Raw genomic sequence first — 26,603 nt, forward strand, 5'->3', positions numbered from 1 at the left:
CCTTAATGGTAGAACAGTAAAGCTAAAACAAAAATTCTCTTTTTTTAATTAGGGGCTTCATTGCTTACATTATTTAAATTAGTCATTGTGTGTTCTAGTTTAGTTTAAAACCTCATTTTAATTGCTAAGAATTATGAAATGCTTTCTTGCTTGCCTTGGAGAAGTCAGAATCTATGACATGAAATTTAAACAAAATCTCATTTTCTACTTGGAGGCTTATCCTGTGTTCTTTTCTCTTTTAAATGCTTTCACCTGTAGGATAACTGCACTAGCAAGGTATGGTGGGGATTGGTAGAGATAAACTAGAATTGACTTTTATGTTTTAAATCTTCACCAGGATGTATGGTGACATAAGTAGGAATGGAACCTTTAAAAATGTTTTCATCATTTGTTTTCTGGCTCTGGAATTTAGAGTGGCTGTAAATTTAGAGTGACCCCAAATCATGAGATTTCACACCAAAATTAATTTATAGAACATGATATGCTTTGGAGAAGGAATTAAGAATAAAGGAACAAGGACGGGCATGGTGGCTTATGCCTGTAATCCCAGCACTTTGGGAGGCTGAGGCAGGCGGATCATTTGAGGTCAGAAGTTCGAGACCAGTCTGGCCAACATGGTGAAACCCCATCTCTACTAAAAATACAAAAATTAGGTGGGTGCGGTGGCGTGTGCCCATAGTGTCCCAACTATTCACGGGTTTTAAACTGAGGTTTTAGGCCTCAAGGATTACATAGTGGAATGAAAGTTTGTTCCACTAATCTGAATGACCGAAAGGCTTAATTCTCCCTTGAGGTCTGTGCAATCTAAAATTGAACCTGCTATTGGAAATGACTTTCTGATTGGTGGATTGTGTGTTTGTGGGTAGAGTGGAATGAGATGATGTAGACATATTTGATAAGAGATGCTTCTTGCCTACTCCCTTACCTCCTCAAAAAAAAAAAAAAAAAAACCACAAGACCAGCCACTAAGAGGCCAGCCACGTAGTACTCGTTTTCTGAATAGAAAAAGTGCTTGTGCAGATAGTAGGATCATCCTTAGTTTAACCTTGGATTATACCAGGACTGGATTTTTGTTTTGTTTTTTTTTTTTTTTTTTTTTGAGACGGAGTCTCGCTCTGTCGCCCAGGCGGGAGTGCAGTGGCCGGATCTCAGCTCACTGCAAGCTCCGCCTCCCGGGTTCACGCCATCCTCCTGCCTCAGCCTCCCGAGTAGCTGGGACTACAGGCGCCTGCCACCTCACCCGGCTAGTTTTTTGTATTTTTTAGTAGAGACGGGGTTTCACCGTGCTAGCCAGGATGGTCTCGATCTCCTGACCTCGTGATCCGCCCGTCTCGGCCTCCCAAAGTGCTGGGATTACAGGCTTGAGCCACCGCGCCCGGCCCAGGACTGGATTTTAAAACTGCTGATTTGCTGGAGCGGTGTTTATCAGTGAGGCCCTGCCTTTCCCCTTAGTAACTTCTTTTTTTTTTTTTTTTTTTTGGAGACTGAGTCTCACACTGTTGCCCAGTCTGAGGCACAGTGGCATGATCTCGGCTCACTGCAACCTCCACCTTCTGGGTTCAAGCGATTCTTCTGCCTCAGCCTCCCAAGTAGCTGAGATTACAGGTGCCCGCCACCACCCCTGGCTAATTTTTTGTATTTTTAGTAGAGACGGGGTTTCATCATGTTGGCCAGGCTGGTCTTGAACTCCTGACCTCAAGTGATCCACCCGCCTTGGCCTCCCAAAGTGCTGGGATTACAGGCATGAGCCACTGTGCCCGGCCTCCCCTTAGTAGCTTCTTAAAGTGTTACAACGCAGTAATCAGCCAGCATGTATTTGAATAGCTGTTACCTGTAAAGCATTTGCATTAATTTTTACTTTTAGAAAGTATAATTTTTTTTCATTTCAGCACTGCCTTTTCATTGGTGCTTTTTGCTTTATCCTGTGGTAATAAGAAGGATCATGAAGAAAGCGGAATAAGTAGACTTAATAGAACATTCACCTTTCTAAATTAGCAAATCATATCACTTTCTTAGACCTTTTTACTTTTAGTCTTTGCTTTAATAACTGGATTATTTTTGGCATAATTTCCTTTCAAAGAGACCAAATGAGTATTATTTTACAAGAGTTACTAGATTTGGCCAGGTGCGGGGTCTCACGCCTGTAATCCTAGCACTTTGGGAGGCCGAGGCGGGCGGATTACAAGTACAAGGTCAGGAGATTGAGACCACGGTGAAACCCCGTCTCTACTAAAAAATATAAAAAATCAGCTGGGCACGGTGGTGGGCATCTGTAGTCCCAGCTACTCAGAAGGCTGAGGTAGGAGAATGGTGTGAACCTGGGAGGTGGAGCTTGCAGTGAGCCGAGATTGCGCCACCACTCCAGAGCAAGACTCCGTCTCAAAAAAAAAAAAAAAGGAGTTGCTAGATTTGCAACAACCCACCCAATGACATGGTGGTTGGCCAAGTAAATTCAGTAACTAGATGACTTGCTCCAACACATCCAACCTGGAATGCACAGGATTAGTATTCTCCCCTCTGCAAAAATAAAAATTGAGGATGGAGTATTAGATGATGTTAGGGAATTATTGTTTATTTTGGTAAGTGTGATAATGGTCTTGTGGCTTTTTTTTTTTTTTTTTTTTTTTAAAAAAAAAACATGACCTTTTCCTTCACAGTAAGAAAAAGAAAAAAAATGATATGGACAGGATATTAGGTAATAGTATTGTGTTGATGTTACTTTTTTGAACTTGGTCATTGTTTTCTGTGTAAGACAATGTTCTTATATGCTGAAGTGTTTAGGGGTAAATGGAGATGAGGTCTGCAACTGACTTCAGAATGGGTCAGGAAAATAAAAAGTTGTAGAAAGTGTTTGGGGGTTAATTGAAAGATGATTGGCAGAGTATTGATAATGGTTGAAGCTGCATGTTGGGTATGGTAGCTCATTATACTGCTCTCTCAACTGTTGAATATGTTACACAGTTTTCAAAATAAAATGTAAAATGAAAAAATTACCTTATTGCGTGAGTTTTTGGTATTGTGAAGAATTAAAACTATGAATGATAAACTTCCACAGTGTTGGGGTTGTACTGTAATTTAATTTACTTGGGAATTTTAGACTGATTTGCCTTTCTTGGGAATTTTTTTCCCTAACAAAAAATGCTAAGACCATTCCTTTCCCTTTAATAGAGTAAAAAGAAGAAGAAAACGGATTTTATTCCCTACAGGGATTCTGTACTTACTTGGCTCCTTCGAGAAAATTTAGGTATGTTGACCACTAGTGAAAAGTAGTTATCTTTTTCACTTTGATTATCTTTTGTGGTTAATTGTCCTAGGTCTGTTTTGGAGACAAATAATCTCTAGATATTCATGTTACTACTTGAGTGTTCCTTGCCTGCTTTCATTTTTACTCCTAATTTCAGCTGGTTGGATTCTCTTGGTTTTAAGCCAGGGTATACTCCCATATCTCATTTACTTCAGGGCATGAACTGTGCTGTAATTGTCTTCCCAACTCCCCATACCTGTTTCAGATTATTGCTCGCTCTTCAAAAGCGAGCAATATTTCAAAAATCCATGCTCCTCTGAGGTTCACAAAATTAGACATTGCCAACCCTTATTCCTCCTCATTGCTGATGTTTTCAGACCTTCGAATCACTGTTCTTCATTCACTTCTACTTTTTTTTTTTTGAAATGGAGTCTCGCTCTCTTACCCAGGCTGGAGTGCAGTGGTGCAATCTTGACTCACTGCAACCTCCGCCTCCCGGGTTCAAGCAGTTCTCCTGCCTCAGCCTCCTGCCTCAGCCTCCCGAGTAGCTGGGATTACAGGCACACACCACCGTGCCTGGCTAACTTTTTTATACTTTTAGTAGAGGCAGGATTGTGCCATGTTGGCCAGGTTCGACTTGAACTCCTGACCTCAAGTGATCCGCTCGCCTGGGTGAAAGAGTGAGACTTCCTCTCAAAAAAAAAAAAAAAAAAAAAAAGAAAGAAATTTGACACTACATTAAATCTTAGGATTTGAGATCGCAACCTCAGATTTGACACATTCCATGAAATTTTTCTTTCTTTTAAAATGACTGTGACTTGAGATACTCATGATTAATCTTTTTAGGTGGCAATTCTCGGACTGCAATGGTTGCTGCTCTGAGCCCCGCGGATATCAACTATGATGAGACTTTGAGCACTCTGAGGTACTTTCTTTTGATCTCAGTAGCAACGTAGACCACATTGCCATCAGATGTCATTTTATGATACCATGGATGTTTTTATGCTGTCTGGGTAGTTATTTATGTAAATAATGTTCCTTTCCTCTCATAACAGGGAAAACTTAGGGAAAAAGTGATTGTATTATAGTAGAATTTACCTCTTTATGGTTTTCCGTTTCATTGGGAAAGGTATGAACTTTTTATTTTTTTATCCATCATGGATTCCTAGATAAGGCAGGAACTTTTTCATAGGAAAGATTTTTAAATTGCTCAAGTGAGATTTTTGGGTAACTTTTAGATAATAGTGACATTTTCTTATAATATTCATTTCTATAAAAAGAAGCGCCACCCTGCTTGTGGTGTTTGTCGTTATAGAAATGCTGAAGTCGGCTGGGCGTTGTGGTCCCCACCTGTAATCCCAGCACTTTGGGAGGCCGAGGTGGGTGGATCACTTGAGGTCAGGAGTTTGAGACCAGCCTGGCCAACATGGTGAAACCCCATCTTTACTAAAAATACAAAAATGAGCTGGGCGTGGTGCCGTGCACCTGTAATCCTAGCTACTTGGGAGGCTGAGACAGGAGAATCACTTGAACCTGGGAGGCGGAGGTTGCAGTGAGCTGAGATGGCGCCACTGCACTCTAGCCTGGAGACAGAGCAAGACTCCGTCTCAAAAAAAAAAAAAGGAAAAGAAAAAAGGAAAAAAAAGAAATGCTGAAATCATAATAAGTAATAAAAATTATAGGAATATGTAGCAATATTAAAAAATTACCATCATAGCCAGGTGCAGTGGTGTGTGCCTGTAGTCCCAGCTATTTGGAAAGCTGAGGCAGGAGGATCACTTGAGCACAGGAGTTTGAGGCCAGTCTAGGCAACATAGTGAGACTCTGTCTCTTAAAAAAAAAAAAAAACAATTACACAACAGAATGTTCATGAGAAGTTTTTTTTGCTTTTTAGTTTTTGTTTTTGAGATGGAGTCTTTTGCTGTGTGGCCCAAGCTGGAGTGCAGTGGCAAGATTGTAGCTCACTGCAGCCTCAGACATCTGGGCTCGTGCGATGCTCCTACTTCAGCCTCCCAAGTAGCTAAAACTACAGGCACATGCCACTAGGCCTGGCTGATTTTTAAAAATTTCTCGTAGGGATCGGGGGTCTTGTTATGTTATTCAGGCTGGTTTCAAATTCCTGGCCTCATGTGATCCTCCCCACTTGGCCTCCAAAAGTGTTGGGATTACAGGTGTGAGCTGCCTCCTGAGGCCTATTTTTTATGTATGAGTAGGTTTCATTACTTCAGTCTGGAACTCTCTACCCTTCTTCCATGAAAGACAGTTGATATAATGGAGTGAATACTATACAGTCTCATAAGTTGGGTTTAAGTCCTCTCGCTGTTATTTATTTCTATTGTGATCTTGTGCAAATCACTTAAATTCATCTGAGCCTTTTTCTTCATCTTTAATAGGTACTACAAAGCTTTATATAGATGTATTACGAAGGCTCATAAAATGTAAACACTCAGGATATTTGATTTAGAAATAATAGTATGTTACTTATGAGAAGTAGAACATATGAGAAATGACAAGAATGAATTTTCTTTTTGGATCTAGATATGCAGATCGTGCAAAACAAATTAAATGCAATGCTGTTATCAATGAGGACCCCAATGCCAAACTGGTTCGTGAATTAAAGGAGGAGGTGACACGGCTGAAGGACCTTCTTCGTGCTCAGGGCCTGGGAGATATTATTGATAGTAAGTGAATTAAGGATCATTACAAAATCTAATCCTTTCTTCTTCAAGGTTCTTATTCAGGGTTCTTATATTTAAAATAAACTTCAAGTTAAGGAACATGATGAAGCTAAATGGTAGTGAAAAAAATTTTTTTTTTTTTTTTTCCTTAAAACACTCAATGGAAATGATCTCTAGATTCCTTTATGTAGCATATACCAGGCTATCCGTTTGAACTCATGAAATTAGTTTTTAAATCACAAATATGTCGCTAGTATTTTTGTTAGAATTCTGTTTTAGATCAGCAATGAAGTTTATTTGGAATTTTAAACCTGTTATCACTGAGCAGTTAATTACTTCATAGAAATGTTATTTGAAATTTTGGGTTTTGTTTCATGGGTTACTCTGGATTAGTGTAGTGGCAGTAATACAAGAAATGCACCATTCAAGCCTACCTTCAGATAAGATTCTCCTTTGAATGGCCCCCTCCTCCTGTAAAATGATGGATTGCCTCCTGCTGTCTATGAACATATGAAGGGGAAAGTTCAATTCCTATGAAGTTCAAGAACTACACTTCCAGAGAGTATTGTTTTACAATGTTGTATTAAAATGTATCTTAAAAAAACTCATGATGTGCCTATACAATGGCTTATTCAGAAGTTCTCTAAAGTGAGTAAAATGGATTATTCATATATGAATAGAATATAGGTTGGTTTAGTAAAGCATATTTTTATTTTTTGAGTGTAAAATTAATATTATATTCCTTAAAGTTCTAATAAGATTTTCAAGGCCTCTTCTAGTTTAATTCTTCTTATTGATTAGAGTCTGAGTTTAGATGAATACCATTTGTAAAATTGATACCATATTCTAAATATTAACTTTCTCATCCCCCCAAATGCCAAAAAATGCTCTGTTCCCTCTCTGTGTCACTGCTGAACCTGAACTTTGACCCTTCTCGTATTTTCCCTCCTGCTTACCTTCAGTTGATCCATTGATCGATGATTACTCTGGAAGTGGAAGCAAATGTGTGTATTTCACATATTGGTTATTTCCAGTACTCTGACTTGCTAATCTGCCTCTGCTGGATCAGCCTTAAAATGAGCTTTGCATGCCAGCAATCCTTACAGAGAAATCCCAGACAGAGCATAGTATAGAATCAGAAATAATCCTATTTTTGCCCTTCTTCATTTAGCAAACTAATTTTTGCTGAATTTCAGTTTGTGGCTTGAGTGAAGTAGAAAGGCTTGAGAGTCTCTTGCTGCTTCTACTCTTCAGTTTTTCCCAGTGTGATTAAATTAAATCCAAAAATCATAGATGATGATAGTAACTGGCACTTACTAATTGTGCATAATATGCCAGGCCCTATTCTAGGCGCCTTGAATATAGTCTCTTTTAATTCTGTTAATGGCTCTGAAAATATTTTATTATGTCCATTTTACCAATAATCATTTTCAGTCCGCAAAACTATCTATGATTGGAGAGCTCTGTAAATGTTGGGCTGAGACTCATGGGAGCTTGTGCTAAGTTGCTTTTCTCCATATCTTGGGCCTCAGATGATTAGATAAATACTTTTTCCTTTTTTTTTTTTTTTTTGAGATGGTCTGATTCTGTCACCCAAGCTGGAGTGTAATGACGTGATCATGGCCCACTGCAAGCTTGAACTCTTGGGCTCAAGTGATCTTTCCATCTCAGCCTCTTGAGTATCCGAGACTACAGTTGTTTACTGCCACGCCTGGCTGATTTTTAAATTTTTTGTTTGTAGAGATGGGGGTCTTGCTATGTTTCCCAGGCTGATCTGGAACCCCTGGCCTCAAGCAGTCCTCCTGTCTCGGCCTCCCAAAGTGCTAGGATTACAGATGTGAGCCACCACACCCAGCCTTTCCTCTTTTCATAAGTCACAAATTAAAATAACTTAGGTGTCTAAAATGACTCAAACATTTTTAAAGAATCACATGTACCTCGTTATTCTCTCCATATATATCTTAAGTTGGTGAGGAAATTATTTCTTACCCTTTTAAGGTAATTCATCAAGAAGTTGTTATCTTAGAAGAAAAATATCTTGATTTTGGGGTTAATTTTTAGATTCGTACTGAGTCATTTCTTTTTTTCTTTTCTTTTCTTTTTTTTTTTTTTTCCTTTTGAGATGGAGTCTTGCTTTGTCACCAGGCTGGAGTGCAGTGGTGAGCTCTCAGCTCACTGCAACTTCCTCTGCCCGAGTTCAAGCAATTTCTCCTGCCTCAGCCTCCCGAGTAGCTGGGACTACAGGCCCACACCACTACGCCCAGCTTATTTTTATATTTTTAATAGAGACGGGATTTCACCATGTCGGCCAGGATGGTCTCAATCTCTTGACCTCGTGATCCTCCTGCCTTGGCCTCCCAAAGTGCTGGGATTATAGGCATGAGCCACTGAGCCCGGCCACCTGAGTTGTTTATTTCTACAGTAAGGCATGTAATGAGGCTTGGCAGACAGTGAGAAAATGCATAGGAGAAACCAAATAGAGCCCTGGCTGTGGTTATGAGGTTAGGGCTTAAATACACTATAATGTCCTGATACAGAAGTGACTCTTGGACTGCAGCAGCTCTGTCTGAGATTTCCAAAGCTCAACGATACTGGTGTAGAAAAGGTGCCGCCTTATTTTTGCTTTTGTGCTCAAGGTGTTGCTGCTGCCAGCTTGTTGCCTACCTCTTTTCTTAGCAGTTGCGGCATTTCCTGAAACACCATGCATGACTAAGTTTTAATTCTATATTCCTGAGGGAAAGCAGCCCTGACTACTTCTCAATTTCCATCTTGATCTAATTCTCTTAATTCCTTTTAGGGCTTGCATGTGACCATTGGACCTAAACTCTGTCCATCCTGGTCTTTTCCCCCGATGGTTAATTTTTTGCTCTAATCCCTATCCCCCTTTTAAAAGATGCCTCTTTGCTTGTTTCCCTGTGTTCTGTATTTGCAGATGGTGGTTTTCAAACTGTCTTGAAGCAACCACTGGCTTTAAGGGAGTTAAAAAACTGGCTTTAATTAAATAGTAGAGATGAGTAGGCCCAGGGAAAACTAATAGTATTTTTTCCAACTGTGTGTATTGACTCATCTCCTTTAAGGAAAACTTACATAGTTTTGATATGAATTTTAATTTTTCAGATTCAAAAATGAGCTAATTTTAAAGTTGGATTGCACCAATACTTATGGTTTACCTTTGGTATCTTTTTGCAAAGGATGACTAATGAAAGAAAGTACAACAGCAAATCAGTAAATTTTGTTGTTTGTGGCTAAAATTTTTTTTTTCTTTTACCAATACTGAGTTTAAAAGCGAAATTAACCGTTCTATTAGAGACTTAGTAAATGGAAGTATGTTCCTAAAACTTGCATTTTATACTAGGAAGCAGGCTTAGCAGTGACCCATGGTTGTACTCTTAGGCTAATTAAGGGCTTTAAATTAACAAATAATCGGCCTTATTTTTTGCTTGCTCTGACCGAAGAATGGAACCTGCACTAAAACTCATTCATCTGCTAATTGTTCTTCCCTGTTGAGGCAATCAGTTAGTCCTGAATTTTTAACCAGGACTTACACGAAATTCCTCTCATTTCTATAATTACGCTTTTTTATTTAAGACATATTAAAAATCCTTTTAGCATGTTGAAATGTTGCCATACAAAGCATACCACTCAGTGCACAAACTTTGTTTTAACCATAACATTTTCTTGGAAATTTTTGCTGAATTACATAAAACACTGAGCCAGACCAATATGGATTATTATTGATAAATAAATGATCATTGTTTTCCCCTTACTGTTACAAACTACTGGAAAAGTGTAAATCTGAAGACATTGTAGACTAGGAGTACTAGAAAGACGAAATGGAAGGTATTTTGGTTTTTTTAGGGAGAGTGCCTAAGCAGTTTCCTTTGAGGCTCTGGTTTATCCCCCTGCAAGATACAGTGTTAACCTACATTGGAATCTTTTAGTTTGTAAGTGCACAAATGATTCTGAACCTCTAGGATACCACTATTAAAGACAGACATGTTTTAGAACTGCCATCTAGAACAGTTGTAACCTGTGTTTGTATTATAGCCTGTCTTTGTCTTGGCGCTTTAATGCTGTCCTTTCTTACAACAATATTCCTTCCTGTCTTTTTTTCTTCTGCTTCTTTCCCTTTTCCCTACTTTTTCTGCCTTCTCTTCTTTCTATCTCCCAGATCTGAAAGATTTTCAGAACAATAAGCATAGGTACTTGCTAGCCTCTGAGAATCAACGCCCTGGCCATTTTTCCACAGCATCCATGGGGTCCCTCACTTCATCCCCATCTTCCTGCTCACTCAATAGTCAGGTGGGCTTGACGTCTGTGACCAGTATTCAAGAGAGGATCATGTCTACACCTGGAGGAGAGGAAGCTATTGAACGTCTAAAGGTAAGTAATAGTTCAGACTGAATACAAGGTATTCTATATAGCTCCACAAGGAAGAACTAGGAGTAAAAATCACTAAGATTTCGATTCAGCATATGGAGAACTCTCTGACTCTTAGAGGTGTCCTGAAGATTGAATTTTCTGCTATGTAAGTTAATTTCTTTTCACTAGAATGCCTGAGTCTGACATGGTCAGGCAGAGTTGGGAGAGGTGCATGGGCAGGTCATAGGCTGGCAAGGCAGAGTAATGGATTAATAGATGTGTACGTTAATTCTGGGGTAGTTCATCAAGTTACAGTGAAATTGTTTTGTTAGAAATTTATTTGGAAATGTTTGGTTTCATTCGAAGATGGAATTCTGTATAGAGCCATGCTTCTGTTAACAAAGATAAAGTTTGGGCCAGGCATGGTGGCTCACGCCTGTAATCCTAGCACTTTGGGAGGCTGAGGCGGGCGGATCACGATGTCAGGAGATTGAGACCATTGGGAGGCTGAGGCAGGAGAATGGCGTGAACCTGGGAGGCGGAGCTTGCAGTGAGCCGAGATCGCGCCACTGTACTCCAGCCTGGGTGACAGAGCAAGACTCTGTCTCAAAAAAAAAAAAAAAAAAGTTTGAACATTTGAGTAGCTTTTCCAGGTTTATTCAGATACTTATTAGGTTATATCTTCTAGAAGTTCACAGAAAACATTGATACCCTATGATTACTGTGTAGGAAGGTTATCTCCTCCTACACTGGTACCCATGGGGTCGCAGGGCCATAGCTGCATGTATGCAGATTTGGCCTATGGCTCCCAGCTTTGCTGTTGGAGGTATTTCCCAGCCTATTGCTGGCTCTGTGAGGTTCGATCTCACCTCTCTGTATGAATATGAAAGTTAAGAGCAACAGAGCCTTCTGACTCATAACTGCTTCTCTTCCTCCTCAATTCATTCAGTGCACAGACAGTTATCACCTGCAGTGCTGAAAGATAGTTTGACCCACACCTTTTAACCATTGTGTTTAAGAATGCTAGAATAGGGGACACAGGGAGGACAAGGAACACTTTTTAAGAGTCTGAAAAGTTGCAATCATGCTGCCAGCCAGCAGTCCTCTTCACATTCACTCAGTATTCCCCTTGACTGCCGCTCATGCAAGGACATTAGAGAACAGTGACACATTGACACATTTAATAGGTAAAAGGCTTGCTGAAAAACTCTTTAACACTAAAGTGAATTAAGCTTGACAATTGAAAATGTCAGATGCTCTCATTTTAATTTTCATGTGAGGCTGGCAAACATTTTATCTGAAGAAAGAGGTTCTGCTTTTTCTTTCTTAATCAGCCTACCTTTTCCCTTGACATTTTACTCATTTCAAAAGTATAGTGTGGGCCGGGCATGGTGGCTCATACCTGTAAACCCAGTACTTTGGGAGGCTAAGGCAGGAGGATCATTTTAGCCCAGGAGTTTAAGGCTGCAGTGAGCTATGATTGCACTGCTGCACTCTAGCCTGAGTGACAGAGTGAGATTCTATCTCAAAAAAACATGCTTGGCCAGGCGCAGTGGCTCAAGCCTGTAATCCCAGCACTTTGGGAGGCCGAGATGGGTGGATCACGAGATCAGGAGATCGAGACCATCCTGGCTAACACGGTGAAACCCCGTCTCTACTAAAAATACAAAAAATTAGCTGGGTATGGTGGTGGCTAGGACTACAGATGCAAGCCACCATGCCCGGCTAATTTTTCTATTTTTATTTATTTTTTGAGACACAGTCTCACTCTGCCGCCCAGGCTGGAGTGCAATGGCACGATCTCCAGACCCTGCAACCTCCGCCTCTCAAGTTCAAGTGATTCTTGTGCCTCACCCTCCAAGCAGCTGGGATTACTGGCGTGCGCCACCGTGCTCAACTAATTTTCTTATTTTTAGTAGAAATGGGGTTTCACCATGTTGGCCAGGCTGGTCTTGAACTTCTGACCTTAAGTGATCTGCCTGCCTCAGCCTCCCAAAGTGCTGGGATTACAGGCATGAGCCACTGCGCCCAGCTTAATTTTTCTGTATTTTTAGTAGAGATGGGGTTTCACTATGATGGCCAGGCCGCTCTTGAACTCCTGACCTCAGATGATCCGCCTACCTTGGCCTCCCAAAGTGCTGGGATTACAGGCGTGAGCTACCATGCCCAGCTTTATTTTTGTTTCTAAAGCATGTTTTTGTTTTTGTTTTTGTTTTTTGAGACGGAGTCTCGCTCTGTCGCCCAGGCTGGAGTGCAGTGGCCGGATCTCAGCTCACTGCAAGCTCCGCCTCCCAGGTTTACACCATTTTCCTGCCTCAGCCTCCCCGGTAGCTGGGACTACAGGCGCCCGCCACCTCGCCTGGCTAGTTTTTTGTATTTTTTAGTAGAGACGGGGTTTCACCATGTTAGCCAGGATGGTCTCGATCTCCTGATCGAGGCTGAGGCAGGAGAATCCCCTGAATCCAGGAGGCGGAGGTTACAGTGAGCTAAGATTGCGCCACTGCACTCCAGCCTGGGCAACAGAGCGAGACTCCACCTCAAAAAAAAAAAAAGAAACAAAAATAATGTTCTTGTTTCTTCCTTCAGAACATGTAAGTGGAAAGTGGTGAAGTTCTGCAATACCTAGCAAAGGGAGAAGGAGTGAGAAATCTTTCCATTAAATGTTGTAGGCTGCAGGGTAATTTTTGCTGTTGGTAAAATTGACTTTGAAATTTTACTAAAGACCTTAACGAAGAGGAGTGGTAAGACTCTACACATTTTCTCACTATAGGCGTCAGTGACCATGTTGGCTTTGCAGGGCTCTTTTTAGAACCAGAGTAAGAAATAGGGAGCTCCTTGGGAATGAGAAGTAAAACTCCCACTTACTGAGTCCTTAATATAAAATGTTCTTTTTCTTTGGGGATTTTAAATCGTAACTATTTGCTTATTAAAGCGTTAGCACATACGCTTGAGATTACCCTTTCCTTTGACATTCATCTTGATGTAAAGGAGAAATTTCTCCCTAACTGCCAAGTGGGACCAATTGAAAATAATGTCACGTTAGGAGTCAAGACATTAACCAGACTCTTTAAGAATCAGGTTACCCAGTGTCTTCCAGATCATTTCTAGGGAATAACACTGTCATTATTCAGGGAACTCTTCCTCCGACTTCCCTATGTCCCACTAAAGCAAGACAAAACAAAACTGTATTACTTCAATCAGAAAACAAATTTTCTTTGTTTTAATTATTTCTTACGCCAAAATAAAGAACTCTTCGGTTTTCCCTAGTTTTATTCTAGAAAGAAAAGAGCTTCCTTAGGGCTTTTTGTTGTCTTGGGTTTTTAGTGCAGTGTGGTAGTTCACTGAAGCATAAGCGCCTTAGTTCTGCCCTTATTTTGTGAATGGTGAGAATTCCTTTCGGGTAAACCTGCATTTTAATGCTGCAGGCAGATAGCATCTTTCATCCAAAGCTCCAGGGCAATGTTTGTACAGTAGAAATGCTTCAGAATATCTAGGAACTGGGTTCCTAAGGCATGGTAACTGTAGGAGAAAAATATTATACTGGAGAACAGCAATAGAGGAGGTTAATTCATTTTCCTAACATTTTATTTCCCTTTGTTTCTTTTTGACTTTAAAAAAGGTCAGTTGATTGGATACCGTTTTTACACACAATGTTGCTGTGGCTTTGTTCACTGGATAGCCTTTTTGCATATGTTAGGTATGCACGTCACACCATTGTAAATACCTTTTTTTTTTTTTTTTTGAGATGGAGTCTTGCTCTGCACCCAGGCTGGAGTGCAGAGACGCAATCTCGACTCACTGCAACCTCCGCCTCCTGGGTTCAAGCAATTTTCCTGCCTCAGCCCTCTGAGAAACTGGGATTATAGGTGTGTACTACCGCACCTGGCTAATTTTTGTATTTTTAGTAGAAACTGGGTTTCGCCATGTTGACCAGGCTGGTCTCAAACTTCTGACCACAGGTGATCTGCCTGCCTCGGCCTCCCAAAGTGCTGGGATTACAGGCGTGAGCCACCATGCCTGGTCTTCCTGTCGAATAAGGTTTTAAATATGCAGCTGTAGCCACAGCTCTCGTGTTTATTAGTCTGGCATCACAGTCAGTACTGTGAGTGCCGTTGCTTAGACTTAGCCTATAAATATCCACAAATACCCATTACAGAAGCAGGCAAGGGCAAATGCTGTGCTAAGCACCCAAGGCCACATTTGGAACCCACTTAGGAAGCATGCTATGTTCAGTACGGTAAAACCTTGGTGATTCAGTGGCTTCAACAAATGTTCTGTGTAGTAAGTGTTTTTCATGGAAATATTTCTGACTTGTCCTGGTGATTTTTCTGTTTCCTTAACTAAACCATCAAGAAGAGATTAAATTGTTTAGCTATATGAACATAATTTATTAACCAGTGCTGTACAAATAGCTAGAGATGCAGACAAATATGATGTGAGACCAAAGAGTGAATGACACCTGAGCCCGGCATTCCTCAGAGCTTAAAGAAGAGTTCCTGGTGTCCCTCTGGTTTTTGGAATTTTTTTTTTTTTTTCAAAGAAAGGGAGGAGGATTAAAGGTTTATCTCCTCAATCCCTCATTTCTGAACCATGAATCCACATTTCAAGTTCATCTTACATTAGGCCCCTAGAGTGGGGTATGGGAAGCTCTGGACACCAGAATGCCTACCTGCTGGCAGAATGAATTGATGCTCCTGAGACTGGATGCTGTTTTGCACTTGGCTTCCCTATTTTATTTATACTAAGTTTGCTACTCAGGCTTGAACAGAATATCCCTCACTCTTTCTTAACTTAGGGTGAACTGTTTCATAGAATATTTACTTGAAAGCCTGTTGATCCTGCTTTATTTGAAGAAAGAACAGTGAGTCAGCAAATAGCTCTAGACCTGGCTCAGTGAGTAGTGTGGCCTCACTTAGCTTCTCTGGTCTGTTGGAACGCAGTGGCGCCATCTTGGCTCAGTGCAACCTGTGCCTTCTGGGTTCAAGCGATTCTCCTGCTTCAGCCTCCCAAGTAACTGGGGCTACAGGCACGTGCCACTGCGCCCGGCTAATTTTTGTATTTTTGGTAGAGATGGGGTTTCGCCATGTTGGCCAGCTGGTCTTGAACTCCTGGTTTTGGTCTAGTTTTCTTATCTCTAGAATGGTTCCAGAATAAATGATTTCGCAGGCTTTTTTTGGCTCCGAAGTTGTGCTAATGTGACTCACAGTTAGTATTTTCTCTAAGTTTCCCTCAAAGTTTTTAAAAATAGCTTTCTAGACAACCTCAAAATTGCAGCTGAAAACTGTAATAAAAATAAAAGTTGTACCTTACTCATTAAATCTCTTTTCTACAAAGAGATCATGTTCTGATTTACTCTTCAGATGGTAAGTAAAATTAGATAAGTCATATTAGAGTTGGCTGCAAAATGGTAAGAGGATTCCTAGACAGTAATTTTGCTTTCTTAGAGTGAGTTCTACAGTTGCCCCAAAATAGGGTGGCTTTAATATGACCAGATAATCCTCTGCTCTGAAATAACTTTTTCTGAAGGTAATCAACTAGGAAGAAATATTTTAAAAATATCTCATGTCAGTTTGTATTCCATAATCAACAGTGGTTTGTGGACCGCACTGTGATAAGTACTAGTCAAGATACCTTGGTTAGGTCGGGTGCATCCTATTGTCCTGTTTGTTGAAGGTTTTCACTTTGAGAAGACTGTATAGATTTCTACCCAGCTATCTTTAATAGACCTTAAAATTATGTAGGTTATGTCATCAGCTTGTCTTATACTTGTCTATTTAAAATCATATGCAGGTTGGGGCTGGGAGGAAAAGAAAAAGGAAAAAAGCAGTCATATGCAAAAGCATTTTTTTTTTTTTAAGGCGGAGTCTCACTCTGTAGCCGAGGCTGGAGTGCAATGGTGCAATCTTGGCTCACTGCAAGCTCCGCCTCTGGGGTTCACGCCATTCTCCTGCCTCAGCCTCCCGAGTAGCTAGAACTACAGGTGCCACCACCACGTCCGGCTAATTTTTTGTAGTTTTAGTAGAGACAGGTTTTCACCATGTTAGCCAGGATGGTCTCGATCTCCTGACCTCATGATCCGCCCGCCTTGGCCTCCCAAAGTGCTGGGATTACAGGTGTGAGCCACCATGCCTGGCCAGCATTTTCTTTTTTTAAAGAGGTGCTCACTGTGTTACTCAGGCTGGAGTGTAGTGGTGCAGTCATAGCTCACTTATGCAGAAGCATTTAATACCACTCTTAGTGATTGTTGAATAACTTTTGTGGTGCTTTATAGATAAACTATTGAAAACTTGGTCCTTGGCCTTCTCATTCCTTGCGGAATTGTGTGGATTTGTCTTGCTTGCTGGCCCTCTAGCATGACACTTTGGTTCTCCACTCGTGGAGCGGCACGTGCACTGCATGGTAATCATTTCTGCTGAGGACTGTAGAGATGCCATTCAGGTAGCTGTTTAGCCTTTCAGCCTCTATGTGTGTTCTGAAGCCTAATGAGAGCCATTTCAGGTGTTTTTTATCACCTTGCCACCCCAACCACAGACTTGTTCTAGCTTCTTCCACTTTGTAAGTGTAACTCTTTTCTGAAAAAGTACCTTCTACATGGCTGCCTTGATGTAAACCTTACTGATGCCCAGGTTCCTTCTTTACTCTGTTTTACTCTTTGCCTGCCTTTGCTGGTTGTTGTTGTTCTGTTGTTCTTCATCTTTCGTTTTCTTTTTTTAAATTTTATTTTAAGTCATCCCCTCTTATTTGTTCCACCAAACTCATATACTACTTTGCTTTTGCAGCTGCTGCCTTGAATCTTCATTCTTGCTTTTTTCACGTGTTCCTTTGCCTTTGGTATGTTTTTTTGTTTTGAGGTGACATCCAATCATATAATATTCTGGAAGTCCAAGAGATTCAGAAAATCAAACACTAGACAACTTAAGGTTTATTGTATTACTCACAAGTCCTTTCTGTGTAGATATTTATGTTTTGGGGCCACAGGCTTCTTTAGTGACCTGTTATATGAATCATACATTGAAGTGTTTGATGAACTATAACATATAACACTTTTCCTTGTTAATCACTGTTAGCATCATTACTATCATTTCATTATCATCATCTGACTTTCTTTTTTTTTTTTTTTAGACAGAGTCTTGCTCTGTCCCCCAGGCTGGAGTGCAGTGGCACGATCTTGGCTCACTGCAAGCTCCGCCTCCTGGGTTCACGCCATTCTCCTGCCTCAGCCTCCTGAGTAGCTGGGACTACAGGCGCCTGCCACTGCGCCTGGCTAATTTTTTGTATTTTTAGTAGAGACGGGGTTTCACCATGTTAGCCAGGATGGTCTCGATCTCCTGACCTTGTGATCCGCCCACCTCGGCCTCCCAAAGTGCTGGGATTACAGGCGTGAGCCACCGCGCCCGGCCTGACTTTCTTACTTCGTCTCCATGACCAGCATTTTCACCTGTTTTGGCATATGCTCGTCCCACTTTTTTGTACTCCTTTTCCTTCCATTCTTTGTCTAGTTAATTGCTACTTGTCCTTCATTTCTCTGTCTGGACCTCACTCAGCCTTGATTCACCTATGTTAAAGAGACCTATGAATACTCCAGTTCTAGCTCTTAGTACACTGTTCTCTTATCTCCTACTGTATCCATTCTCAATCCTCAGACATACTGCTCTAGCATCACAATTATTCCTGGAAAACTCCAGGTACTTTCCCACTCCCAGCATACCCACATGGCAGCTTCTGCTCTTCTTTGATCTCTGCTCACGTATCACTGAGTCTGTGAGGCCTGTCTTGACAACCTCACTTCAGATCACTCCCTCACCTACCCTTCCCCGTGTGGTCTTTCCTTTTGTTGCTTTTTCTCTGGAGCACTTGCCACTATCTGACATACTGTGTACTTATTGATTAAAACGGATTATATCATGGCTGGGCATGGTGGCTCACACCTATAATCTCAGCACTTTGGGAGGCTGAAGCGGGCGGATCACCTGAGGTCAGGAGTTTAAGACCAGCCTGACCAATTATGGCGAAACCCCGTATCTACTAAAAATACAAAAACTTGCCGGGCGTAGTGGTGGGCACCTGCAGTCCCAGCTACTCGGGAGGCTGGAACAGGAGAATTGCTTGAACCCGGGAGGTGGAAGTTGCAGTGAGCCAAGATCACACCACTGTACTCCAGCCTGGATGACAGAATGAGACTCTGTGTCAAACAGACAGACAGACAAACAAACAAAGAAAATAAATAAATAAATGAATAGGATTATATCAGTCTCCTTACTATGATGTAAATCTTATGAAGGCAGAGATTTTGTTCTTTGCCATATCCATAGGTGCCTTGAACAAGGCTTGATATGTAATGGGGTTATATGTAAGTATTGAATGAATAAATCATCACTTACTTGTCTCTCTAGTATATAGTAACCTCCTTGAGAGCAGGAAACATGTTTTGGTTCTCTTAAAATTAAATTAAATTAAATTAATTAATTTGCTTATTTTTTAAATTTTACTTTATGTTCCAGGATACATGTGCACAATGTGCAGGTTTGTTACGTAGGAACACATGTGCCATGGTGGTTTGCTGCACCTATCAACCTGTTATCTAGGTTTTAAGCCCCGTATGAATTAGGTTCTTATATTTATGTAAGTGTAAACACTCAGCTAGTGATTGGTAAATTGTCACTTCAGTGGCTGTGTGCCTTCAGATGAGATTTAATACTAAATCTTTCTATGTTGACTGTTGGGTTGTATTCAGGAGGTTATTGTGTTATGGCGAAATTGTAGTGAAACAAAAGCAGTAAATACCTTTGGGAACTTTATTCTTTTTTTTTTTTTTTTGAGACAGAGTCTCGCTCTGTCACCCAGGCTGGAGTGCAGTGGCGTGATCTCTGCTCGCTGCAAGCTCCACCTCCCGGGTTCACGCCATTCTCCTTCCTCAGCCTCCTGAGTAGCTGGGATTACAGGCGCCTGCCACCACACCCGGCTAATTTTTTGTATTTTTAGTAGAGATGGGGTTTCACCGTGTTAGCCAGGATGGTCTCGATCTCCTGACCTCGTGATCCGCCTGCCTTGGCCTCCCAAAGTGCTGGGATTACAGGCGTGAGCCACCGCGCCCGGCCTTTATTCTTTTATCGAAGTGGTTGTCAGAAAAAGTATCTTTCATTTTGGAATGTTAATATTACCCTTCCTCCTCTAACACACACACACAGATACATATAGACAGAGTCACTATTAAGGTGTTTTTTTTCTTGTTTTGTTTTTTTGAGATGGAGTCTCACTCTGTCACCCAGGCTGGAGTGCAGTGGTGCAATCTTGGCTCACTGCAACCTCTGCCTCCCAGGTTCAAGCGATTCTCCTGCCCTCCTGCCTCAGCCTCCTAAGTAGCTGGAATTACAGGTGGGCACCACCATGCCTTGCTAATTTTTTTTGTATATTTAGTAGAGACGGGGTTTCATTGTGTTGGCCAAGCTGATCTCGAACTCCTGACCTTGTGATCCGCCTGCCTCGGCCTCCCAAAGTGCTGGAATTACAGGCGTGAGCCACTGTGCCCAGCCTATTAAGATATTTTTATTAAGACTTGGAGGATCGGTTGGTGCGGTAGCTCACGCCTGTAATCCCAGCACTTTGGGAGACTGAGGCGAGTGGATCACGAGGTCAAGAGATTGAGACCATCCTGGCCAACATGGTGAAACCCCATCTGTACTAAAAATACAAAAATTAACTGGGTGTGGTGGGACACACCTGTAGTCCCAGCTACTCGGGTGAGGCAGGAGAATCACTTGAACCTCAGAGGTGGAGGTTGCAGTGAGCCAAGATCACGCCACTGCAGCCTGGTGACAAAGCAAGACTCCGTCTCAAAAAAAAAAGACTTAGAGGATTTATTTGTTTGGGGTTGATTCAGTTTTAGGTCTAGTCTTTATGATTCTTATCTTACATATTAATAACATACAAATCTCATTACTTTTAATTCTGGCCTGTTTCCTCAAAGGGCGTGATTTGTTTCTTGCTTTTCTAGCATGGTTTGTTAAATTATAAGAGTCTTTGCCCCTTTAACTGTGCACTTCCTTCCTTAGGAATCAGAGAAGATTATTGCTGAGTTGAATGAAACTTGGGAAGAGAAGCTTCGTAAAACAGAGGCCATCAGAATGGAGAGGTCAGGAGGTTAAAATCTGGAAATGTTTCTAAGTTTTCTAGGGGATGTGGATTACTTTATAGTAAGAAAAGATAAAATGTAAATTAAAATAGAAGAATCTGCCCTTCTAAAACACAAAACGAAACCAAATAAAATGGACAGGGATTTATGGCCAGTTGAATTTATGACATCTACGTATTTAAATATTCTCTAGGGAGTCACAGGTTTAATAGTTACCATATTACCTGTTGCTAGGGATTCATAGAAAATAGAACATATTGGCCAGGCGCGGTGGCTCACACCTGTAATCCCAACACTTTGGGAGACTGAGTCAGGCAGATCATGAGGTCAGGAGATCGAGACCATCCTGACTATCGTTGAAACCTCGTCTCTATTAAAAATGCAAAATTACCCAGGCGTGGTGGCGGGCACCTGTAGTCCCAACTACTCGGGAGGCTGAGGCAGGAGAATGGCATGACCCCCGGGAGGCGGAGCTTGCAGTGAGCCGAGATGGTGCCACTGCACTCCAGCATGGGTGACAGAGCAAGACTCTGTCTCAAGGAAAAAAAAAAAAAAGGAATAGCCTTTTCTTTTTTATATTAATATGCATATCATTTATGAATTATTGACTATCTCCAAAGTCAGTTGAGACAAATTTCTTATCTCAGTGAATATAACTTTGACCAAGTTTTAATTTATTTTGAATGTGATATTGCTTTTAGAGATAACTTCTCATTAATGATGAGAGATAAGCACATTATTTTATGTTTGCATTATTGACTATAAACATGGCCAGTTGTTTTTGCTTTGCAGGCTTTATTTTCCAATTCGTATTAGACTGATTTAATTGACATTTTGGTATTAGTATTCTGATTTACCTGTTTTTTTTCCTAGAGAGGCTTTGTTGGCTGAGATGGGAGTTGCCATTCGGGAAGATGGAGGAACCCTAGGGGTTTTCTCACCTAAAAAGGTAGGAAACAATGTTGTGAAACCTAATCAGACAGAGACACTTTTTGTTTGTCTTTGTTACTGGGGCACTTCATGTCTTTCAGGACCTACTCTGTCTCCCCCTTATTATCTTGATACTTGCCTAAATTTCAGATATTTCTGATTTCATCTTAAAGCATGGTCTTATAGTACAAAGGCAGCCTATTTTTAAAATGCCTATCTTGTTTACTATTTACCAAAGAAAAAGCCTAAGGCAATATATCTGTAACTTTTGGCCATGATTCAGTTTGTTTGGTCATCTTTATTTGTTGCTGTCTCTTCAATTCCCAGCCTAACCTAGCATACTTTCAGTTTTGGCTACTCTTTCATGTAGATTTTCCCACAGAAGTCGTCTACCCTGCTTTATAACTTTTTGGAACCAATTTCAGCTGTACAGGTTTGTGGAGAAGAATACTGCTTCCATTTGCTTCTGCAATTTGTATTATAGACAACCCTTGTACTGAGTAAAGCAATTCCTTTCCCTGTCCTTCTAGACTCCTCTGCTTCCTTCTTCATTTTTAAAAAAGTGTCTCCCATAGTTACCTTCCTTTTTACATAATCATAGTTATAACGTAGTTAGGTAGCTTTTAGCTAATTAGAATAGTAAGGGTTTTTTTTTGTTTTTTTATTAAACTAAGTTGCAACTTATTGTTGGATACTGGAAAATGGCTATCGAATGGTTATTTTGCATGCTTATGTGTCAGAGAATAGGAGAACATATATTGATGTATAAAGCATGATTTTATGCTACTAGTAAATTATCCTTTATTTCAAGTGACCTTACATTGGCTATTGGAGACTTAAACATCTTTATACCCAGGTTCTGATGATGATCTCTCTAAGTTAGGATACAAGGGGTGGTGAGTTTTGAATTGGTACTTTTATGTGATATGAAATATTCCCGTGGTTTTCGCTACAATTCTTCTGGTCAGGTTTTTCTATTGTGGCCACGTAACTTTTTTTTTTCTTTTCAAATTCCAATGTGTTATTTTCAACAGAAAAGACTGATGTAAAGACATTTTAGATGCATATTGTATAATAGAACAGTAAGTGTTTTATATGTTTATATTATGAAAGGTTAGTGGTTTCCACAGTTTTAATAGTTTTCCTTCAGTAAGACATGCGTTTATTCAGATATGTTACTTATGATTATATAGATTTTAGCAGTTACAGTTTTGGTGGAATTTAATTGTGCCTATGCATATATCTAAAGGTATTTTATAACATCTTACAGTGTTAAACCTGTAAGGATTTTTTTTTTTTTTTTTTTTTTTAGATGGAGTCTCGCTCTGTCTCCAGGCTGGAGTGCAGTGGTGCGATCTTGGCTCACTGCAGCCTCGCCTTCCGGATTCAAGCGATTCTCCTGGCTCAGCCTCCTGAGTAGCTGGACTGCGGGTGCGTGCCACCACGCCCAGCTAATTTTTGTATTTTTAGTGGAGACAGGGTTTCACCATGTTGACCAGGGTGGTCTCGATCTCTTGACTTCGTGATCCGCCCACCTCAGTTTCACAGAGTGCTGGGATTACAGGCGTGAGCCACTGCCCCTGGCTGGAAAATTTTTGTTATAACAACTAGTGAATATATTATGGCATTTAACATAAATCATAAATAACTTGAACAAATGTTGAGATGTAAACTGCGTGGAATTCCAAAGTGAGATCTCTGTTTCCAAAGCTTTTTCTTACTTTAATTTTTGCTTTAGCTTTCTAGACTTCTTCATGAAAGGAAGGGATATACCAGTGACCACATCCAAACGCAGTCTTAGGACCTGTTTCTGAGATTCCATTTTTCAAATCATGATGTGCTTTAAAGAATGCTACCCATAAAGGGCTTTGACTTTCTCAAACCAGTCAAGTTCTTCAACTACAAAGGTGGATGCTAGTTGAGAAGATGTGGAGGTTTTTCAAATTTCTCTTTAACCATCTTTTATAGTCCCTTTTCTTACCCCCTCATCTGACTCTTCTTTCATTCTTCCACATTTGCTGGCACTCTCTTGAGTAGATTTTGGCTTCAAGACCATGTGACTTATTTTTGGATTCCAGTGGGGTATTTTCACCGAAGAAGGTTGGTTTTTTAAAAAAGATTTTAGAAATATTAGAGTTAGATGAAGAGGATTGTTAGAAGATGTTTATATTATCGAATATCAGTAATTTTAATTTTTTCTTTAAGGTAAAGACTAATAAACTAAAGTCTTTTAAGGTAAAGACTAATAAATTAATAACTGGGATCATAGAAGAACTGATAAAAATTATAGTGGGAAGTGGTAGGGGGGTATGAGGACATTTTAATAAAAGTAAATATTTCTTAAGATTTTTGCCCAGGCATTTACAAAAATTATAATTATTCCATTCAGAGAATTGGCCTGTCCTCAGTTTTTCCTTGTGCTTTGATCTTATCAAAAATTGGGTCTTGTTTTTTTATCCCAGAACTCATGTTTTAAAATAGAATGCCAGGCACAGTGGCTACCTCCTATAGTCCTAACATTTTAGGAGGCCAAGGAGGGTGGATCACTGAGGTCAGGAGTTCGAGACCAGCCTGGCCAACATGGTGAAACCCTGTCTCCACTAAAAATAGAAAAATTAGCCAGGTGTGGTGGCGCATGCCTGTAATCCCAGCTACTCGGGAGGCTGAGGCAGGAGAATCGCTTCAACCCGGGAGGCAGAGGTTGCAGTGAGCCAAAATCAGGCCGCTGCACTCCAGACAGAATGAGACTCTGTCTCTAATTAATTAATTAAAATAAAATAGAATGCATTGGTTCCATTTGGTGAAGTCTAAAGAGAGTGCTTTCTCTTTATTATGGAACCACAACTAGGGATAAAAAGAAATCCCTCTTTAGGCTCCGTGGAGAGTTGGAGAAGCCTGAACTCCTGTAGGCCCCTGTTGTTACCACAGCTCTCTCGTGGTGCGCTGCTCCAAATTGATCATCTGTAATCTTTTTCAGACCCCACATCTTGTTAACCTCAATGAAGACCCACTAATGTCTGAGTGCCTACTTTATTACATCAAAGATGGAATTACAAGGTATATTTCTTTCTTGTTTTGGTCACTTCATGTTTTTTCCCCCTCTTAGATAATTGAATGACTAAAGGGAAGGAGTTGAAAAAATTAATGTGATGATTTGCTGTATTTTTTGTCTGAAATAGTTACAAACTATCCTCTCTTTCCAAATAATGTGTTTTTGCCAGTGGAGCCAGTTAACATGTAGTTTTTCTCTGAAGACCCTAAATAAATTTTTTTCCTTTAACAAATATACATTCCTTAGGGATTTTATTTGACTCATGTCTTTTTATAGTACTGTGTGAGTTACATTGGTGTATCAGTGCTCCTTGTTTCTTATTCTGATGTAGAGAGGTTGCTCATATGTGAGGATAGAATTTGTAGTTGAAAGCTTCTGATGCAACAAGGCAATACCTTTTTTGTGCATACCAAAGGATATTCTTTGCAATAAAGAGGTTCATTGTTTGTAGTGCTTTCTGTGTCTGAATTTCCCTGGGAAACACTTTTCTCTTGTGTTCAGGGTTGGCCAAGCAGATGCTGAGCGGCGCCAGGACATAGTGCTGAGCGGGGCTCACATTAAAGAAGAGCATTGTATCTTCCGGAGTGAGAGAAACAACAGCGGGGAAGGTGAGCATTCCTGGCTGGAGCTTCAGCAGCAACCTTTTCATTTTATATTCGGAGAAATCCTTAAGACTTTGTATTCTCTGTCTATCAGTAATTCTTTCTTATACAGTCTAATTCTGAAAAATGGAGAGACATAGGCTGCTTATGAATGCAGAGATGGACAAGGCTACTTTACATGAAAATAGCTTGGACAAAAGAAGCCCTTTTGTAACTGCCAAGAACTGAGAAGGACATAGGCAATTAGGCTTGGTCTGGAATGTTAATTATTTAATAGAAAAGTAAGAAAATAGCAAATATCCTGGATAATAGGAGATTTGAAGGACATTAAGTCTTAACCCAGCAGAATTTATTTTTATCTAAAAGGGAGGGAAAAGTCAGTCTTGATTTTTGCCTGGGTTATTAAAACAACAACAATTTAATGATATTTTTGTGTTATATAATTCACTCATTCCCTTATCAAAATATTAGCTTTTCAATCTTTAGTTTCTGGTTATTACCTATGTCTCATCCTTACAATTTCTGGCAGTCTTGAGTTTTATTGACTGAACTGTTGGAGATCACTGAAACTAGTATTTCCTATCATCTTCTTAGGTTTATCAAATAGAGTTAAATGTTCCTGTGTTAGCCATAGCCCCAGATAGCCTCTTCTATTGGAACTAGTTCTGGTACCCCAAAATGAACTACAGTGTAGACAACTTCAGCCACTTGATTGATTGCAGGGATTTATTCTACTTACCACAAATCCTGATAAGCAACTGCTTTCCATTATTTGATTCCAGTGGTTTGTGATGATAACATTAGTTTGTGTTCCTCTTAGTTATCGTGACCTTAGAGCCCTGTGAACGCTCAGAAACCTACGTAAATGGCAAGAGGGTGTCCCAGCCTGTTCAGCTGCGCTCAGGTGAGACTGGGAGAGTTCTGCTGTCTTCAGCAATGTGCACATGGCTTCTGTGACCACTCTAATTTTTTGGCTGTTTAAAGGATGAAGTAATAGCATTAGGATTTTTGTTCTTGTAAAAACAACAGCTCTGAAAGCTGTCTTTTCACATGAGGGAGGGGTGAGGTTATTAAATATATACTATATATTTTAAAAATTATTTCTTAACCCTATTTTTCTGTTTTGTGCTAGGAAACCGTATCATCATGGGTAAAAACCATGTTTTCCGCTTTAACCACCCGGAACAAGCACGAGCTGAGCGAGAGAAGACTCCTTCTGCTGAGACCCCGTCTGAGCCTGTGGACTGGACATTTGCCCAGAGAGAGCTTCTGGAAAAACAAGGAATTGATATGAAACAAGAGATGGAGAAAAGGTAATGCACAGTTACGCAGCCCACATGACTGTTCCTTCTTTTAAACATGTAATATTATTAGCATTCTTGAATTTTTTTTTTTTCTACTTCTAGGCTACAGGAAATGGAGATCTTATACAAAAAGGAGAAGGAAGAAGCAGATCTTCTTTTGGAGCAGCAGAGACTGGTAGGAGTCCTGAATCTGTTAAACTGTTGGGAAAAGGGCAGCTTGTTCCCGTACTTTCCCTGTTCCGCAGAGCAGCACTCACCCAAATTGCTTCTCTCAAGGATACCAAGCACTATTCTTTGAT

General features: G+C 40.4%; 1 protein-coding gene across 5 annotated transcripts in view; it reads left to right on the plus strand.

Annotated features, from left to right (window-relative positions):
* The window catches only part of KIF1B (kinesin family member 1B), a 178,212-nt gene that overhangs the window by 63,877 nt on the left and 87,732 nt on the right, over positions 1–26,603 (plus strand). For 3 of the 5 annotated variants that reach the window (XM_025398661.1, XM_025398672.1, XM_025398681.1), the window contains exons 10-20: positions 3,169–3,244; positions 4,091–4,169; positions 5,783–5,925; positions 10,172–10,305; positions 20,337–20,416; positions 21,290–21,365; positions 24,324–24,403; positions 24,900–25,006; positions 25,821–25,904; positions 26,133–26,313; positions 26,407–26,479. In XM_025398661.1, the coding sequence (XP_025254446.1) occupies positions 3,169–3,244; positions 4,091–4,169; positions 5,783–5,925; positions 10,172–10,305; positions 20,337–20,416; positions 21,290–21,365; positions 24,324–24,403; positions 24,900–25,006; positions 25,821–25,904; positions 26,133–26,313; positions 26,407–26,479 (1,113 nt within the window). Of the gene's footprint in view, positions 1–258; positions 277–3,168; positions 3,245–4,090; positions 4,170–5,782; positions 5,926–6,884; positions 6,927–10,093; positions 10,306–20,336; positions 20,417–21,289; positions 21,366–24,323; positions 24,404–24,899; positions 25,007–25,820; positions 25,905–26,132; positions 26,314–26,406; positions 26,480–26,603 lie in introns of all 5 variants that reach the window. The other 2 variants (XM_025398642.1, XM_025398651.1) reach the window with 1 other exon arrangement.

The sequence above is a fragment of the Theropithecus gelada genome, chromosome 1 (genome assembly GCF_003255815.1).
Source record: "Theropithecus gelada isolate Dixy chromosome 1, Tgel_1.0, whole genome shotgun sequence".
NCBI lineage: Eukaryota > Metazoa > Chordata > Mammalia > Primates > Cercopithecidae > Theropithecus > Theropithecus gelada.